Here is a 21,245-nt window from a genome sequence, read left to right on the forward strand (position 1 = left end):
AAAAAAGACTGTTAACGAAAACTGGTGCTCCCTCAAAAACACCATCACGAACCTTGTTAAGAAACATGTCCCTCGTAAGCAGGTCAAAGGCCAGCAACGCCCACCATGGTTCACACAGGGACATAAAAGACTCTGCAGGAAGAGAGAGCGCTACTACTTGAAAGCCATAAAACATGGCAGTCACCAACATTGGGACTAGTTTGAGAAAATCCGAACTGAAGTTGATAAAGAACTCCGTAAGGCAAACTGAGAGTGTGTGGCTGATCTATCATCTTCTAACAACCCCAAGACATTCTGGAACTACGTAAGACCTCGGCGAAAGGATCATGTTGGTATGCAGACCATTGTCGACGACGAAACCAAGGCCAATAAGCTTGCTGACCAGTTTCAAAGCTTTTTCTCATGTGAAGATCCAGTTCTCCCCTCAATGCCGCCAAGTCCTTACCCAGATATTCCAGACATGGAGATCACTGTTGACGGTGTAGAGAAACTACTCTCCTCCCTCAAAGTCAACAAGGCTGTTGGACCAGACGAGATACCAAATGCTGCCCTGAAAACTGCCTCAGTCCGATGGGCACCCGTCTTGCAGTTTATTTTCAGCCAAAGTTTAGACCAGAGTGAATTCCCAGAAGACTGGAAGATACCAAATATTTCGCCCATCTTCAAAAAAGATTCGAAATCCGACCCAGCTAACTACCGTCCTATCTCACTGACGTGTGTCTGTTGCAAACTTATGGAACACATCATTGATAGTCAAAAGAAGAGCCAAATCTCTAAAATAACTGTGAATCTATCTGGGCAAGCATCCACATCAAAGGAAGTCAAGCTGTCTATTAATAGGTGTCTTTTATAGATCTGATACAGGATGCAAGACTACTGACCAGGAATGTATCAATCAGCTGGAGCAAATTCTTCTCAAGCTTCCAAAGAACACTCTTATTTGGCTTGCTGGGGATTTTAACCTCCCTGACGTAGACTGGGACAGAAATAGCTTTATAAGTGGTGGCAGGTATCCAGCAGTAAGCAAACAGTTGCTAGATCTGGCTCTAGAGTACAACCTACAATAGGTGGTAACAGACCCAACTAGGGATGGTAATGTTTTGGATCTGCTTTTTACGAACATACCGTCTTTCGTTCAAAACACACATATTCTCCCAGGACTTAGTGACCACGACATTGTCCCTGTTGATGTGTTACTGACTCCGCAGAGAATTCATACTCCCCGCAGGAAAGTCTACTTATACAAAAAGGGCAACTTTGAACTCATCAATGAAGATATCAATAAGTTTGCAGAGACAGTTACACCAGATGTCATAAAACACTCTACTGTAGACCATCTTTGGACAAATTAAAAAAAAAACTGAAATAATCTCCTCAGAGTTGAAAAACACATACCGAGCAGGCTGTCCAAGAGTAGTACTCAACTTCCATGAGTTAATCGCTCACACTTAAAGATGATTCGCCGTGAACAGCGTTTGTATAACAAAGCTAAACGCTCAAATACAATCAAGGACTGGGATGATTTCAAAAACTTTCGTCGTATCACTGACCGCACCATCAGAAAAGCAAGATCTGAGTACTTGTTTGAAGTTCGAGAAAGTCTAAAAACTGGGGACACAAAACCGTTCTGGAGGTTCATCAAAAACACCCGCCAGAATTTGTCAGGTGTTGAGGTATTGAATACTGCAAAAGGATTTGTTACATCAGCTGTCGAGAAAGCCAATGCTTTAAATGAACAATTTCAATCTGTATTCACGGAAGAAGATCGCAACAGTGTTCCGAAAATAGCATCCGAGTTTCCAGACATGCCACCTATTCACATATCTACTCATGGCGTGGAGAAGCTCCTTAAGGAATTAAACGTTCAGAAAGCACCAGGACCAGATGGGATAACTCCAAGGTTACTCAAAGAATGTGCCAGCAGTATTGCTCCTCTCCTGACTATTTTATACCAGAAGTCCATTTGTACAGGTGAACTTCCGGCTGATTGGCTGAGGGAGAATGTCACTCCTTTGTTCAAAAAAAGGAAATCACTCAGAGCCAGTGAATTATCGTCCAGTCTCACTAACATCCATACCTTGTAAATTACTGGAACACATCATCCATTCAAACAAAATGTATCATCTGGAAAAACATGGATACCTGAATGATCAGCAGCACGGATTCCGCAAGAACCGGTCATGCGAATCTCAACTTGCATTGACCATTGATGACCTTACTAAGATCCTCAACACAAAGCAACAAAGGCCAAGTAGATGTAATTATTATGGACTTTAGCAAGGCCTTCGACTGCGTTCCGCACGAAAGACTCTTAGCTAAGCTTAGCCATTCCGGAATAAATGGTTCACTCCATACTCGGATTGGGACATTTCTTACCCAGAGATCTCAACAAGTTGTCATACAGGGTGAAACTTCATCTTCCGTTCATGTAACATCTGGTGTCCCACAAGGTACGGTCTTAGGCCTATTACTATTTCTGCCGTACGTGAATGACATCTCAAATGGAATTACATCGAAAGTACGGCTATTTGCAGACGACTGTATCCTTTACAGAGAGATAGACAACATCAACGATAGCCAGGATCTTCAAAATGATATTGACCACCTCTGCACATGGGAACAACGATGGCAAATGAAGTTCAACAAGTCTAAATGTTACACCATGCAAACTACTCACAAAGAGAAGCCAATTCTAGCAGATTACAAGCTGGGGACGTGACACTACAAGTAACCAACCACACTTAGAGTCGAAATCAACAACAAATTAAGCTGGGCAACTCATATTCAAAGTATCACCGCAAAAGTTAACCTAATCCTGGACTGCTACGTAGAAATCTGTACAGCTGTTCTTCTGAAGTAAAAGCGAGGGCTTATAAAACGCTAGTCAGACCTCGTCTAGAGTACTGCTCATCAGTCTGGGATCCCCATCATAAGGAACATAGATTACAGCTGGAAGGGGTTTAACGACGATCTGCCAGATTTGTCCTCAACAACAACACAAAGAGGGAGACCGTCTCCAAAATGCTGTCCCAACTGGAATGGGAGCCCTTGGAACATCGTAGAGCTGCCCAGAGATTGACCCTCCTCTACAAATCTGTCAACAAAATCGTTGCCAGCAATACGGACTCATACCAGGCCAAACCTAACCATTCTACAACACAACAGGCAGCAATCTCTTTCATCAAACCATCCGCACATAAAGATTGCTACAAGTTCTCATTATTCCCATTTTTGCAGAATGAAATAAATTACCACCGGAAATACGTCAAGCACCAAGCAGCAATTTTCAAGTCAAAACTTCAATCTCTTAACATACTATAATGTTATTATGTCATTGTCGCGAAATTGCATGTACATGATCAGTACTTTTGCGCAAATCTTGTTCAGGCCTGTTTCCTAATCCCAGACTGCGGGGGGGGGGGTCTTTAAATCCTATATAGTGGAATTATTTACATGCGAGCGCGAAGTCCTGAAGGCGTGGGGTCCGGGGACGCTCCGGGAAATGTTTGGATTGCAGATGCTGTGTGGCGCAAATATCAAAATTGTAGCTTGACTCTCTATCTAAAAATGGCCTCGTTATTTTGAGTCGTCACGAATAAGAATCAGCTCAATTCGTAACTGCCTGCGAGCGACAGAGCACGTGCTTGTGTTTTGCACAGCTGTAGCTGTCAACGCCCGTATGTGAAGCGACTTCGCGCGGCAGCTTGTGCCGAATGTACAATCTTTTGCCATGGGTTGCAGAACCTGATTTTAGCTTCGCGGAGTTTTGATCAGCGGTGTTTATTATTTACATTCTCCACTTTGTTCTTATTCGCTCTTTCTTTCCCCTTCCTTCTCCATTCTTCGGAAAACAGGTGCCTAGTGCCTACGAAACACTTAATCCGGGCTTGATTCCAAGCAAGCCAATGATTCGCCTTATGCTGCAGATCATCTTATTATTAAATATTATTTTTTACTACATATCGGGGAAAACAAGAACATTTATGTTGAATTCTGATAAGTGATAACAACATTACCATGCTAACGCCGAGCACATTTCTATCTTTAACTTTAAAATGAGCTATTAAATGTCGCATTTGTTTCGGGACCACATCTCTCTAAACATTTTGATGAAAGCCTAATTAAAAACGAGATTTTGGGTTAACGGTGTTCTCCTCGAATAAGGTGTCACATTTGACGTTTATCTCCCGGGTAAACAATTAATCTTTGAAGACAAAAACTGCACAATTCCATTTGTTATATCCCGAAGTTAAATTTTTGAACAATTTTGGAACAAGTATATCTTACATAAGGGACGGTTTTGCTTAAAGTTTTATGATTTTCCCAATTTACATGTTATACGAGTAACCGACAACATAGAGCATTCGCGATTAACATGCCAACCGGTAGTAAGGCCTGTTATCACTCATCCAACCAATGCATTTTGTACTAGAGCTCAAATGGCATTCGTTCGTGGGGCCGTAAACGCGATGTCCACGAAATAATAATAGATGGAAAGATAACTAAAAAGTAAAAACGATTAAACGTCGGCACAGATAAATTATATTTGACGTGAAGGTAAACGGTGGGGTAAAATAATGTTGTCGGTCCCCGTCGAAACGTTGGAGCGCTATAGTTTTTATTCAATGAAAACACGTTTTTTTTCAGTGAGGTTTCTTCAAACACAGGTGTAACAATTATTGTGGGACTTGGTTCCTAACAGCGTGTTGTCACTTACATTTTTTGCATGACAAAGCTGCCCCAGTTTGATATTGACAACTTTTGTTTATAGTTTCATGACTTTATTGCTGGAAAAACGCACAGTTGATGTAAACAAACCAGTAAAAATAGTTTTCCCCGCACATGAGAGACAAAGACTGGATTCCTTGCGATCCAGACCTTTGAAAATCATTTATTATTAATTAAAAATAATATAAAAAACACCCACATTAACTTTAATACCTTCTTGTTGACACACGTTAGTCAGCGGGAGACAGATTATATTACAGTAATTGGACATTCGCTGGGGCTGGGATAATCAAACTCAGCGCGCAATTATTAAAAAAAGGCTTTCACCCATCGGCCTTCCTGTGAACTCGAGCTCGAGGACGTTATTCGCATGACGAGGCGGCCCCAGTCAGATGTTGACAGCTTTGGTTCATAATTACACGGCTTTGTTAACGGTTGGAAATACGCCTAGGCGATGTAAAGTAACATTTTTTTTTTCATTATGAACCCTTTCCCGTTAATTATGTCAGACACTGATTGGGTTCCTGGTGATCCAGACATTCTAAGTATTATTAATTAATAATTCAAAAAAAAAGAAGCTAAGACGATCTTAGCTTGAGCTTTAATTGACCTATCGCCGTTTGCGAGTTTTCCACGCCCCTTGGACAACCCTTTGGAATGCTGAACCTAAAGTTTTCTTCGTCTCAGATTTTGCGCGTTCCGCGTCCATTTGTAGATCATGTAATTGGACAATATTTATAGGTGCTGCGCTGACGCGAGTCTATCGCGATATTTTAACCCCCTAAGGCTGACACACGTTTCAGTCAGTACAAAACAGATTGCATTCAAAGTAATCGTAAAAATTCGCTCGAGTAGTGAAGCTTAACCCACCATTGTTAGGAATACTACACCATTTTAAGGGCTTTCACCTAGGTTTTCACCCCGTGAACTCGCACTCAAAGTGTTTCTTTTTACAATTTTGTTTACGTGAATCAAACAAACGTGTTTACTCAAAGTACTGTGAGGGTGACCGATGCCTATAGGGTGTTGGAATAGTGGAAGCTGTAATTTGGAATGGAACGCCTTAATAAGTAGGAATACCCGCTACGTTTGCATGTACTCAACATCTAGGGCTTTTTGTGACGGCTTATGGGAAAAATGACACGATATTACGGAAAGGCGAAACATTGTGGGTAACCTACTGTTACGCTCAATGCCCTACGAGTGCAGACCAGTAAAACATTTACTTTGTTTTGTCTTTTTTTCTCCCTCATAATATAGACAGTGTTTTAGGCCTCTGCACTTGAGGGTTTGTAGAAATAGAGGTTCTCGGCTCTAAACCGGTCTTTGAACTTGTTTTTCTGAGACGTTTTGGAGAAATGTTTTACCCCAAAGTCTTTTTTTTTAAGGGGGGGGGGCCTTTGGAGTGGAAGGAAGATTTTGGACAATGGTTTTGGGATTAAGGAATTCTTTTAAGAGTGAACATAGGGAAAAATCACCAAATGTCGGCGTTAACTTGCCCAACAAAACACCCTGCTGACCAGTGATATACACTCTGCTACAGTTCTGAAATAGTTCGATTATCATTAGGCAAGAAGATACCGAGAACCACTAGAGGTCAAAGGTCATGTTGTATATCGCCACAAAGACGTTAGATTTTGAAGGTGACATTTCACCGCCCCCCCCCCCGACCTCTATATGATTTTGACTAAAAAATCTTACCTGGCCTACATATGCCAATACATTTTCTTTCTCTGTGCCCTCCTTTCCACCCCACCTCCTCGGGGCATTCAGTACAAATTCGCAGAATTACTAGATTCCTTTTAATCAAGAAATTGGACTTACAACAAAACGAACTGGTCCCCCACTCCCTCCGTGTCTGGTTTGCTTGTTTCGTTCACGGCTATAGCTGCATAACAAAGTTGTTTAGTTATTTGTACATAATTTTTATAGGGAATATTATATAATATCGACCATAGCGGTAGCCTGCTAGCGAAATGCGAGTAAAACAGCGGCGGACTAGACCATTCTCCAAGTAGCCCGTCTGGCGAGTCAACGTTTAAAATTGAGATGCAGCATGAAAGTTTTCCGCATATCCGCGGACTTCCTAGCCTTGATTGCAAGGCTGTGTAGATGCTGTATATCGTATCAGCGTTCGATCATCGCTGGGCGTGCAAAACATACCCGTACCGTACCCAGAGTACCGCCCAGCCTCCAACTGTGGTGCTAAGAAAATGCATGTAGTCTCAATCCGAGGCGGTTCGTTTTAGTGGCCTCCTGAGTGTGTGAATCCCTTAATGTTCACTGTTAACATCTTATTTTTTTTCGTATTGGGGACATGCCAATAATTAAAAGGGTGCACTGGGACCCCCGTAGCCCACATTTTTGACTACTGTGATTTACTGTGTGCATTTATATGTAACGCACATGCAGATTGGCGCACTCGTGTTAATATCTAGATTTTGTATTCGCGTCGAAAAATCCAATTATTTTCCAATTAAGTCGGGAAAATTTGAGAAGCCATTGAACGTTCATGGGGCTTTACGCGAACCTTTTGAACCTGGAGCTTGGTGTTTGTGTTGTCAAAATACCAACCAAATAATACTACAACGGAGTAAACAAAAAATAGCGGGCGGTCTCATTGCCTGAATTCCATCCTTTGGAGCGGAATCATCTGTGAAAATGGTGGCGCCAACTGTTGGTAAAGACCTGTACTTAAACAAGTCTAGTGATCACAATTATAATTTTTCCTACAACGTACGTCTATCTATTTATGGAATGCAAACAGGAGTTAAGATTCATAAATGCATGCGTCTTAAGACTTAACCTCTTTCCCTTACACATATACAGGGTGAGTAAAAAAAACCCGAAACCCAAATGTCAGGACCATTGTTTTAGTGAAGTTCTGCATGTAGCACTTTTCAAAATCTAGGGTATGAAAGCCCAATCCATAAGCTTTCTTTAAGTACAAAAATCATTCAAAACACATGCACTTTAAATTTCAAGTTACGGAATTTTAAACACAACCGCCGTTTTAAGGTTCTGTCCACGGATCACACGAAAATTCAGTGTAGGCCTACTTTCAGCAAAACAAAACAAATCACACAAGGATGTGTGTGAATTGTTTTCGTTTTGCCGAAAGAACACATTTTTTTTTTGATCCGTGGACAGAACTTTAAAACGGCGGTTGTGTTTAAAGCTCCGTACCTTGAAAAGTAAAACAGTTGGCTTTTACACATTTTTACATTATATATCGAGAACAATTGCAGAGACAAAATACAAATGGGTCTAAGAACGTATTATATGCCTACATCGTGACTATTTGTTTTTAATGCAACACGCGGGTTAAAAGATGAAGACCTATATACACTGTGTGCAAAGTATTTCAACTGAAACGCAGGAGCTATATAGCACCAAAACGTGACACGGTCATTTGGTTTTTCAGAGGTGTCTGCAGCAATTGGTTTTTATCAGGTATCTGACGTTGGCCAAGTCTGCACTTTTGTATGCTATTCACAAACGCACAGATGACACGGTCTGTGAATTTTTTGAAAGATTTTCCACCATGACTTCGTGCAATTTTGAAGGAAAAAAAAAAAGATTTCTACCCAGCCTTTCCAGTTGGCCTCCCCTGATGACGTCGTTCCTGTTTTAAGGAAATAGTTTAACGATTCGGATTCATTTGCTCTGTGCCTACGTGGTAATCGCACTCGGAGCTGTCGATTGCAGACTGGGGAAGGGGTCGTTGGATCTAACACCTAATACGTGTTGTATCGTCCATTGTAAATTGGTCTCAGAACAGTGTGTTGCCTGTCTGCAGCTCGACTGTATATCGACAGAGATACAGCGGGATACCTGGGCGAGTTTCAAGGCAGGGCCATCGCCGGCCAACCCAGGCGAGCAAGATGCGTCAGCGACGGTGTTCAGAGGCGCTCTTCGGGGCCATTTTGTTTCTTCTCGTTGCAGTCCCAGCGTCATCAGTACCTGCTATGGGTGAGTTCAGACCTGTGTGTCTAATATCCAGTGGCGTAGACACGGGGAGGGGGAAACAGCCCCCCCCCCCACGAAACCTTGTCGCCCCCCCCGATGAGATATTGAGTTTCTAAAAAAATTATCATTGATCTACATGACGCACCATGAAATGTTCCAGCCCCCCAGCGCCCCCACTGAAAAATTCCTGGCTACGCTGCTGCTAATATCCTTCGACATCGACGTTTTGTTTTATCTATGCAATAACCATTTTCATTAAGGGTCGTAATGACAACTCCATAAACATAAACTGCATCCCGTCCGGGACCGTATCATAAGTCCGACGCCTCATAGGTCTGACGAGGCGTCGGACTTATGAGGCATAACATTTATTTTATTCTGCCTCATAGGTCCGACGCCTCATAAGTCCGACGCCTCATAAGTCCGACGGCGGAAAAACGAGGCGTTTAATTTGTAGGACTTTTTAATTCCTGGTACTTCGAACACTCCTAATTAAAAATTAAATTCAATTAATTAAAGTTAGTGTGTCCGTGCTTTTTACAACAATTCTATTTTCTTTTCCGAACGAATTTTGCAGAAAGACCATACACTTGGTATGAATACATTTTATTTGTTGCACTGAAGGGACATTGTACGTTGTTAAAAAGTGTTTCTTTTATCACAGCGCAAATTGCGCGCTCTCCATTCAGTTGCGTGCTTTCTGTTAAGTTGTGCATACTGCATGGGACCCCGCCACGTAATTAGGAGCGGGACACTCGTAATTCAAAATGAGTTTGAGTTTTGCCGACCAATTTATTGCATTTGACAAAAGGAAGAATTTGGCTGAGTTTCAAAGCAAAATACTGTTTACTTTTGTAATTCTCGTAAACAAACATTTGACAAAATGCCTAAAATCCGTGTTTTCTGTTTTCACGAAGTGACACAAACTTACCTCGTTAGCAGGGCCAAAGGAATAAAACTTTTCTCTACACCCGCGTAAGGATGCGATTGGACAGGATTGGACTCGCACGTCGTGAACGATGTCGATAAAGAACAGATGCGCGCGCGCTGCATTGACGTCAGACGCGCAAATGTTACAATTTCTTAGAACCTTTTTATGTTTTCACGAAGTAACAGAGTGTGTACAACTTAATAGGACAAAATAGTGAGGCCTCTGTGTTTTGCTGTTTTCAAGAAGTGAAAAAAAAACTTGTATTGATCTTTACTAATGAATTACAGTTTAATTAAGAGAGACTTCTAATAAACAACTTTGAATTAGCAAAGAACAAAGCATACGTTACTTGACAATGCAGCAATTCCTTTAGTCTATAACTAAAAACTAGTCGAAAAGGTGTTTTGAAAAAAATGATTAGCTTCAAAGGCGATTATCTCGGAATGACCTTTTTGTATGATATTGAGGTTTTTCTCACTTTGTGAAAACACCGTCGAAATGTTCAATGATTTATATGATATTATTTTCAGTACAAAAAAAATCATGGCGCCTGGTACAACGTTAGGTGTTTGAAGTTTTTCTATTGGCAAAGTCTTTTTTTTATGTCAGTACAGTCGCTAGAAGAACTCTCCTTTGAATCGTATTAATGAAAAGTCTGTCTGTCATAGGTCGGCGTAATGGTTTGCTCGCCTTTTTTCACTGTGACCGGGTTCGAACCCCACCTGGGTCAACATGTGCATTGGGGGTTTTCAGTTCCTTCCTGATTCCGTGGGGTTTCCCTGTCACGTATAATTCATGCTAATGCACTTATTACCACTTAGTTTATCTGGTTCCCGGACCATAAGATTTCTACTATTCTGACAAATCTTTACAGAAGACGTATTACGCCATTCCGCACCCGTTGATCAGCCGGAAAAAAATACATAACTTGCACAAATTACAGACAGCCTTAGGCCTAACTCATGAACATTTTGGAGAATATAAAAACTGAATTTTACAATTACATTATGAGCTGAGATTGTCCAATTTTGAAAACCTTTCTGCGAAAAAAAGACATCAAAAACCACTTTCCCAATAAAAAGTCTTTAAAGTTAGCGTAAATCAATCCACTTTTAAAACTATGTCTGCAGTTTCCCTGAATAATTGAAAGATACTGCCATGTAAAGACTATATAAACGTAATGATGTCATTTTCGAGTTATTTCGAATATAGGACAGTTCCAGAACGAACGACTTATTCATCGACGTTTATTGTCAGTGCAACAGCGTAAAGGCCGTGCCACAACACAGGTACCTTCCCGATGACATATTCAGAAAGCCGATGCAGGGCTCAACTCATACCCGAGTCAAATCTTACCTATCAAGTCGTACCTAGGTTAACTCAACCCTAAGCCATGTCGTACCTACCTGTACAAATTGATAACGAAAAACTAGCTATCATTTTTCAAATATTTGGGATGGTAATACCCCAAACATTTCAGCGGTAGAAATTGTGAATGTGAGCGTTTTTCTGCCGCTAACTGGTATTTAACGCAGCGTGATTTTGCGCATGGCGGAAGCTGGGCCTGTGCCTCAAGTGGACGGCCCAACGTGGCCGCCCGTTCAAGGTGACATCGTTTTTGCCAGCGTGCGGTTCGTACCGTTTGCCATTTTTTTCACGGTTCAATTATTGTTCTTCCTTTAATTCTATTTTCGACCCAAAGTATGCATTACTATTCTACTTTTGTAATTTCCATTATAATTTCAGATTCAATGTTTTTTCCCAGTACGCAAAGGCCGTCTGGCCGACCATAACGCGAGTAAAATTTGTTCATGTACACACATGTACATAATTTTAAACACATGTATGGGTGTACGCACGCACGGTTGTTCGAGGGATCGCAAGCTACAAAAATAAAACACACCCAAGGAACGCAAACGTATTCGCAATAACTCGTCAACCCCATGATACATTTGTTTATATATCATGCAAATGCTGTGATGAGTGGTATGTTTGGGGAAACCTGCAGAACATTTAAAAAATGCCAACACAGTTGTCCCTCTTTTACCGATCGTGGAAAGGGAAAGAAAGTAACGACCCAAAACGACATTTTCTCGAAAACATTGAATTTAAATTGAACCCCCCCAATAAAAAAATGCTGAACACAACTAACATACAGTTATTTCATTTCAACCGGTAGCATGTATTTCACTTTAAGTTGGTATATGCATGTTTTTTGAAACTTTTAAATATCTTTTCCTTAACGACATTTTAAGGAATTTAATGTTAATACCCTGTAACAAATACATTAGCTTGTTCGCATTTGCAGGCCTTTATACAGTTTTAAAAAGGGGTTATACACAGCGCCCTCTGTTTAGAAAGTTTCAGCGAAACGTCATAACTATTCATATCTAGTGACGTAGGCATGTACTCATCATCATCATCATCATCATTAGCCTAATTCAATCCACTGCTGGATGAAGGCCTCTCCACTAACTTTCCATGCTTTTCGATCCCTTGCCAGTTGTTTCCATTTCTTCCCTATGAAATCAAAGATTTCATTTCGCCATCTCTTAGGCTGTCTTCTTCTTCGCCTCTTCAATGATAATGGCGTCCAATCCGTTACTTTCAGGGTCCATCTGTGGTTGTCTCTTCTCATGACATGTCCTGCCCAACTCCACTTTTTCTTGTAGTCATGTATGTTAATTTTGGAATCACACGTCTTGCATTAGCCTGAACCGATCCTTACGTGATGATCGCAGTCGTTCTGGGACAATTGCGCGATCATGGTATGCCTACTGCTTGCCAGGCCGGCCGCGTTTTTTTTTCTTCTAAACGACATCCGCATATGGCCGTACGCTATGGCGTTTTGGACTTAACTTTTCTAAAAACATGAGAAGAAAATATAAAATTAGCAGAAAAAAAATGAATTCGAACGTTTTGAAATTCAGACTTTGTTTCCCTTAAAAAAAAATCTCCGAAGCCTCAGGTTTGAAAAGAAAAAAAAGTTTCTAGTGCAAAACCCTGCTTTGAACTCGCAACCTCGCGGGGCAATATCACGATCCTGTATCGACTGAGCTATCGCACTGCACGCCAAACCGTGGGGGGGGGGGGAGAAATAATTATATACCTGCGTACGTATCATAAAAGTATCATAGAGGGTGCTAAATAACAATGTATGCGGATGTCAAAGAAAATTGGCAGGCCGGCCTGGCTGTACCACAGATCCTTCGTTCTATCCGAATCTCTGCTACTTTTGTGCCTTTTCCTCTCAGAGGATTGCAAAACGCATATTTTTCCAAGTCTAGTTTTACGTGGTCGCTTTTAATGGCATACACATGCACATTATGCACAGTCTGCACACAACTCACACGTAGCCCACGTACAGTACCTTACTTGGAATGTGTGGTTTATTATTATTCATAAATTGCATTGTCCATGGGCGTCGCCAGGATTTGTTCCGGGGGGGGGGGGGGCGGGAGCAAAACTTGCCCCAAAATTCCTTAACTTTTTCATTATATTCTCAATTTATCATTTTACCGAGCGTGAGCAGGGGAACATTTGCCCCCCCCCCCCCCATCAAATTAAGAGCAATGTAGATTTGGTGTCCAAGTCGGCTATTGTTCACGTACGTACGGTACCGGTTACTGCATGGTTCCACGCACGCAAAATATCACTGCAATGCACGTAGCCTGGTATCCAGACCAAATGATGCTGGCTGTTGATGTTCAATCACCGATTTGGCGAAAACGTTTTCTATTTTGTAGACAACATTTGGGAGTATTTTGAATCGCTAGCGAATTTTATGCAAACAATCTGATTAGTTCAGATTCCAGCGTGTATTCTATGCCGCTACGGAAAGTCATTCTCATTACTTCCGTGCTTTGTGTTGTGTAACATTACACAACAATTCGTTATACAGCGTACACGACTCAAATAAATCAAGTATATCACAATGGTACATTTTAATTCTTTACACAATTAAATGACCACGGATCCTACACACAAGGATTAACGACTCGGACGACTAGACAGATGAGGCATGTTTGGTGATGGCATATGTATTCCTTTTATCTTTTTTTCTAAAGATTTCACATCCGGGTGATGTTTTTCTATAGATTTCACACGTGGGGTAATGTTCATGAAAGGAAATCACCCCACATATGGGCTATGGTTAGCACGGCCAAACTATTTGGTTAGACCATGGTTAGACCACGGATTCTACACAGAAGGATCAACGACTCGGCCAAACTCTTGGTTAGACGCGTGATTAACGGCCAGTACTGGTGGCAAATACCACGAATACTTGTCAACAAAGACCCCCTGCGCGCGGGGGCTTTAAGATTTGCAGGGCTCTGCGCCCGATCTGGTGTCGAAGACAGTCAAGCCAGCTCATTATATTTTTGAATATTCACGATTCTACGTTTTTGGTCTTTATTATTGAATTCTGGTAACTGATAACTGCATAACCCTGTTAATACCGAGCACAATGTCTTAAGCTTTAAAATAAACAATGAAATGTCGCTTTTGTTTCATCAGTTGGGGATTTTGTCTAAAACTTCTTATTAAAAGCCTAATCAAAAACGAAATTTGGATAAAGGTGTTCTCTTCGAAATCTGACGCCTATTTTCTGGGTACATACTTAATCTATGACGACAAAAACTGCACAATACTTCTGCTACGTCCTGAAGTATATATTTTGTGTAGGATCGGTGCTAAGACGCCTGATAAAGGCCAACTTGACTGAACGACTTGACAGCGTGCCCGAATCGAGCCTCAGTGGCCTAAACGCACCTACATTTTTCACGAATTAAATATCCAACGCAATATTCTTTTTTGTCCAGTAATGAAACAATGTTTTCTTTTTTTCGATCATTGAAATTGATGCACAAACAACGGGTTCAGCGCCATTTGGACTTGCCTCCTGTGGTGCAACTAATTGCCTTTGGGGATTAACCAAATAATGTTACACTGGACTCAGTGAAAGATAAACATCGAAAGCCTGGTATGAAAATGCCTAGGTTTTTGGTCGCTTTGGTCATTTCAATTCCAATTGAAGGCCTATACAGGGTAAGTCAAAAACAAAGTGACCGCATTAAAAAAAATATTAAGCAGAAAATGAGGCTCACTCCGTTTTCATAAAAATATGATGGGGATGAAGTTCATGTTATTTACTAGTAACTGCATGTGATAATTTCACGTAATTTGCATACTCTACTCCCAAGTTATGTCTATTTCAATGAAAAAGTTGACAAAGTTCAGCTGTCCACCACTGATAATTTTTGCTCCTGACGAACCAGGGCTTTTACTCTTAAACAATTGTCAAAACCTGGATCTACCAATTCCTGTTAATGGTAAATATATATTATTTGCGTGCTTCAAAATTTAGATCAGCAGAGATTATCTGGAAAGTTGCAAATCGTACGGAAGGGTAAACGGAACAGATCGAAACATTTTTCCGAGGGCTGGAATTGTAATTAAATTTGAATGGTTCTAGTTCTTGTTTAGTCTTCATTTTTCTTCCTATTTTCTCCACTAGTTTCCTTCTTCGCAAGTTAGAAATGTTTTTTTTCTCACCAGACTTGCGTGACAGTCGGTGATTTGTCATGACACAACACGTACGAGGTTCATTGTACTTTTTTTTTCTGGATTACTAGTTATACACGTTCCGCTGTGTGTTTTCAATTTGTACGACCTTGGCAAAGCACAGTACAAGGGGGGGGGGGGGGTGCACGTATCATCGTTCCCGATATTAAAACCCTTGTTCGATCGCCTGATCCGCGCTTGGCTGCACATCAGGCCATCAGCCTGGGGGTGGGGGTCTGGTCGGTACGTATATTAAATGAGGTGAATAATGGTCATTGTAAATTTTGGCAAGGTATCCACCCCAATAGTTGGAAATTAGCATTGCAGCGGTGGCAGCTTTTTGGCGGCCAAAACATGCTTTTTAATCACATATAATTAAGCAGTAAAAGGCATAATGGCGGCCATTTTGAAGAATAACAATTGAAAGTCATAACACCCATAAAACTGCCACCGCTCACATTGCGAAGCTATCACACATTTTCCAATTAAAGATGTGCATACCTTGCCAAAAATCGCAATGAGCAGGGGCCTTTCGATCATTTTAAACCGGTGGCCCACTTTTTGAGACTGAAGCTAGCTGATAGCCTACATGGTCTGAAGTCACCGACATCGTGTTTGCAGCTCGTGGGCGTTATTATTTCCAGTTCAATTTGGGTATAATGGATGGTTGACGAAAGGACTATATACCTATGCACGAATGGTGGGCGTGAATTTAGGATACTTGGAATCGCTAACAACAGCCATTAGGAGATAATTGTCCTACACCTACGTGCAAGAGTTGGATGCGTTTCGCTTGAAAACCCAAGCGAGCAGGAAGGACACCATTCTAACCGTTCCAACCATGCATTAATTTTTCATCGCCTCGATGTCTAAGTCGCCCGCAGTCGGCCTTTGTAATATCGAACTAAACTTGCAATACAAACTGCTGTTAGGGTTGTAGGACTTGTTACGACTGGTTGGTAATTGGCTCTCCAAAACGTGCAAAAAAGCAATATTTTTTTCTTCTGTTTTTCCCCCTTCTTTTTCTTCTTTCTTTTCTTTTGTTCTTTCCCAGATCCAATAGACCTTGTCCGCGACTTTGCGGCACTTTTGATAGTTCTCATGTTTATACCTTAATCAAACTTTACACAATCGACGCCCACATAACAAAGAAAGCCTGTCTTGATGGACGTAATGATGGCGTCTTCATGTGCCACATGACGTAATCTTTAAGGTCCAATTTGGCAATGGTTTTCATCGAAATAACTGCTGGGCCGATCGGGCTAAAATGTTATATCAACAGTGCGTTCAATTACTTTGCCTGCACTTACTCGTGCAAGCCCAACAGCTTTCGAATTACCTCTCACGTGACTTGTCGAGCTAACTCAAGCCTGACCCACTCGCCGATCCCGAGTAACCTTGGTCAAGGCGTTCGTCATTATTCGTCCGTATACGCGGTAAACGATCGGCAGCATAACCTCGCTATACAGTGCATTAAAAATACACCATGAACAACGACCCATTGCGTCCACCATTCTATGCAAATCATTTGGATCCAGACGAAAGCCTTGGTCTATTCGTCTGTGTGCGGCTTTGGGGTGGTGCTCATTATTCTATCAAAGGTCGTTTTATTATTAGTCAATCGTTGCGTGGAAACCTGCATATATAGTTAGCGGTATAATGGCGAGACATGTACTGTTACTACTGTATACATCCATATGTATAACACGATCTGTGTGAATGTCTTACATTACACAAAGCACCAATGCACAAAAATGTGGTTTCTGACACGTCTGCATGGGGCGAATAGTTGCAAATGATTTGATGACGTCGAGATTTTCCACAGTGTGATTACATTAGCCCTGCCTACATTTGCGTATTTGCGTATGAGGTACGTGGTGCGGTGGAAATCTAGCGCAAAATAAAGAAAAACAATAGGTCGCTGTTCGCGCTCTATCTGTATCTGTATCTGTAGCGTACTGCTTTAGTGCATTGCAGGCGTGTGGTGGCTAGCGGAATCCCTATACAATTTTGTTAGTAGGCCCCTTAGTCTAGAAGCCAACTGCATCTCATGGAGCCTTTACTTAAATGACTCCACTGAAGTAGCTTCCCTGACGTCTGTAGGAAGTAAGTTCCACTGAGCTGTTGTTCTTGGTAGGAAAAACTATCTGTTGCGGTCGTTTTTAGTTGTACAGAGAACAAAGGATCACGAAGATGATTTTCAAGTTGAGATTTTGTCCCGTTTTGAATCAACTTGGTACTGATCAACATCAATTGCGATTCTATGATGAATGAATTTGTAGAGCAAGGTTAGTCTAGATATGGTTCTGCGTTCCTCCAATGAATTCCACCCGATGTTGGTGATCATGGATGAGACACCACTTATGCGCCTGAAGTCCTTACAGACGAATCTGGCCACTCTACGTTGGACAGCTTCATGTTTATTTTTGTGGTCCTGATGGTATGGATCCCATATTCTGGCGCAATATTCCAACTTCGGTCTGACCAGGGTCTTATGTGCAGTTTTTTTTTTAACTTTGGTGGAGCAGCTGAACATATTCCTGTGCAGCAGTCCAAGAACTTTGTTTGCTTGAGAAGTAGAGTAATACTTATGTGTTCAGCCCAGTTCAGTTTGTTGCTCAATTCTACTCCAAGGTAGATGTGATTAGTGACTGTTTGGAAAGGATAGTTGTTTATCTTATAAGATGACAGAAGAGATGGGTCTTGTGCATGGCATAACATTTGGTGACGTTGAATCGCATCTGCCACTTGGACTCCCAGTTACAAAGGGCATCGATGTCATTTTAGTTTCTGGTTGTTTTCCGGAGTTTGGATAAAATATGCAGTCGTCTGCCAGAATTCTCACTTGAGATGAAATTCTTTTCGGAAGGTCGTTGAGATGCAAAATGAAGAGTATCGGGTCAAGAAAAGTGCCCTGGGGGCACACCTGATGTCAAAGTTATTGAATTGGATGAACCGCCCGCTAGAACTACTTGTTGCGATCTTGTTGTAATGAAACTGTTGATACAGTCTTGCAGAAAGCCAGAGATTCCATCGTGTTTCAGCTTTGCCAATAATCTCTTATTCGGAACAAGGTCAAACGCTTTGCTGAAATCCATGATGATTACATCGGCTTGCCCTTGGTTATCTAAGATCTAAGCAAGGTCGTTCACGGTCAGAGCGAGCTGTGTTTCACACGATCGACATTTGCGGAATCCATGCTGTTCATTGTTGAGAACGTTGTACTTATCAATGTGACACATGACGTTAGTTAGAGTGGATAGTATGTTCGAGCAACTTGCAAGGGATGGATGTAAGTGAAACTGACCTGTAGCTTGTTTTGAAGATAGGTGAGACGTAAGCCCTGAAGATTTCCCAGTCAGAGGTAGCACCTGTGCTTCTGGCTTTATCGTATAGGCTTTACGCTTACGTCTCATGATGCGTTTGTGGGGCTGTTTAAACCAAAGAAGGCTGCTGTTGGCACTTGTCATCTTAGTGGGTATGTGTCTTTCCATTGCAGTTGGTAATGCGTGTTTGAATCCCATCCAGAGTGTCTGCGGACTGGGCGGAATTGACTTCGTTGGTGATGGAGTCGGCATATTTGTCATCATTGATTTTTATCGAAGTTTGCCTTCTTGAATAAGAATATCTTCCTACGTGGTCTGATTCTTCGGGAAGAAGTAAGAATCTCCACAGACACGATGTCGTGATCAGACATACCAATCAGGATGTTGACATTCTGGACGAGTGAAGGAATATTTGTGAAGACCGGATCTAAAGTTTTATCTTCCCTTGTAGGGATAGTCACAACCTGATACAGATTATGGTTTTGAGCGATGTCGATCATTTGCTTGCTAAGAGCTGGATATCTGCCCCCGGTAGTGAAATACATTTTCACCCAATCCACGTCAGGGAGGTTGAAATCTCTGGCTTAGATAATTTGGCAGTTATTTGTGAGTTTTGAAATAGCAACGTCAGGTAGACCTAGTTGGGTGCGGTAGATCAAAAAATGGCGTCTATAAAAGGCGCCGCAGTAAAAGTCTTGATGTGGATACTGGCCCATACAGACAGATTTACAGTCTGTGTTCTGATCAGGTTCTTCTTTACCCATAAGATTTGATTTAATGGCTATAGGAACGCACCCTTACAGGAGGTATCGGTTTGTCGATCATTCCGGAAAATCTGATATGACGGGCTTTAATAAGCGTTGGCTTGTAATCATTTGGCACAGGGACAACCTATCACTGCTCTCTCTTAACCCGCCGACGCAGAAAGCCCATTTAGTAACACACTGACAGTAAGGGGTCCCCCGGGGACCCAAATATTTAGCGCCACGGTTTGAGGCTACACAACACTGTATCCACATGAACACAATCTTGCCATGTGTGTAGACTAAGGAGGTGTACATAGTCTGTGGTCAAGCCGTGCACTGTCTACTCGCAAGTGACCTTGTTCGTGCACGTGTATATGGTGGGTCCCCGGGTGGGCAGAAATTGCGTCGGAGTTGTTTTGTGCGCGTGTATATGGTGGGTCCCCGGATGGGCAGAAATTGCGTCGGTCCTTAGTCCAGGTTGTCAGGCTCAGATATGCCTGACCCGGGGTCACACACTAAAGGTGACTGCATATATCCGTAGAGGGTGTCTCTTGCTAGGATTAGATGGAAGATCACCAGAATTGGTTTGATTTTTTTTTTTAATTAAGGTAATTAACCAAATTGGGTCCCCAAAAGATTCTGCGCCGGAGGGTTTATACTGACTGAATCGTCCTCCGACTTATAAATGCGTGTGCACAAGACCGTGTCACTCTCGCACACACGCGGCCATGGCCAAAAGGAGCCTCCAAATGGCGTCAAGTGACTTCGTCCCCAACGGCCTGAAGCGCTAGTTCAGTGAATATTAGTAGTCAGTGCACCCGATACTTATTTTATATGGTGACTAATAGTTCGGGGCTCAATGGTGGCCTTATGTGCAGTGGGCTCGCATACGCTGGCGAACAAAGGGTGGAGATAGCAATAGCCTATTGTTGGGATTACAGGAATCTGTGAGTCTACGTTCACGGTCGCCTGGTACGGAAAGGATGAAGGGCCAAGAGAAATTGAGGAAAATTTAGCTCCTATCTCGCCACAGCGAATTATTATCTCGCCGCGGCGAATTACTTTTTCGCCGGGGTGAATAACTATCTTGCCTCGGCGAATTACCATCTTGCCGCGGCGAATAACCATCTCGCCACGGCGAATTACCATCTCGCCGCTGACTTGACTTTTAGAATTCGTTCTTTCGTTATAATATTTAACTTTTGATCATACTGAGTATATTTTCTGAGAAAAATATCGTTCAAAAGGGCCATATTTTATTGGATTCACGAATTTTACTGCTCTGCTTCAGCGTCTAAGTACGTAGTCTGTTAGCTTCTCATGACAACCGGCACGCTTCACGGTCGCAACCACACGGCTGCCTGATCCGACCACACATGTAGGCCCGACATTAACGCGGGACGGCATTTCGTTAACATTGAAAGCTTGCGCATGTAGATCACAATGTGCATGTAACATTATAAATACTGAGGTACAAGACATAGGTAAACGTCGTGTGCATGGAAAAATCATTGCCTGATTTCACCATGCACATCAGTTTCAAAAGAAACGAAAGACTTGTCATCCGAAATATCCAGCGCTTTTTGGTGGCTGGCGATAAAAGCCTACCGGTCGCCGGGTGATTAAGAGCTGACAATGTAGTTACCAACGAATAACTATCACCAAGCGATAATGCCAAACAAATTGACCGATGTTGTATCGCTAACCGATCATGTAAAACAACTTGACTTATAGTTATAGTAGTTATAGTACAATTTCTATTCGATAATGTATTATGTGTCGACGGAAGATGTGATAAAAAAGTAATCACCACTGAACGGATACTTTCTCTACATTTGCAACGGTATTAGTCAATTGTTACATTATCGGTAAGTGATACAGTAGGCCTATTATTTTAATGTTTGAGACGTGATCGGTTGGTGATACGTTATCAATTCATTTTGTTACTTTATTAACAAATGTAACAAGCGTTCTCGTCAA

General features: G+C 41.8%; 1 protein-coding gene across 1 annotated transcript in view; it reads left to right on the plus strand.

Moving 5' to 3' along the window:
- The first annotated feature begins 427 nt into the window (after positions 1 to 427).
- Positions 428 to 21,245, plus strand: part of LOC119720455 (mucin-5AC-like) — a 47,134-nt gene continuing 26,316 nt past the window's right edge. The window contains exon 1 of the mRNA XM_038190127.1: positions 428 to 617. Within this exon, the coding sequence (XP_038046055.1) occupies positions 428 to 617 (190 nt within the window). The remainder of the gene's footprint in view (positions 618 to 21,245) is intronic.

This window comes from Patiria miniata, unplaced genomic scaffold, assembly GCF_015706575.1.
Source record: "Patiria miniata isolate m_02_andy unplaced genomic scaffold, ASM1570657v1 HiC_scaffold_9, whole genome shotgun sequence".
NCBI lineage: Eukaryota > Metazoa > Echinodermata > Asteroidea > Valvatida > Asterinidae > Patiria > Patiria miniata.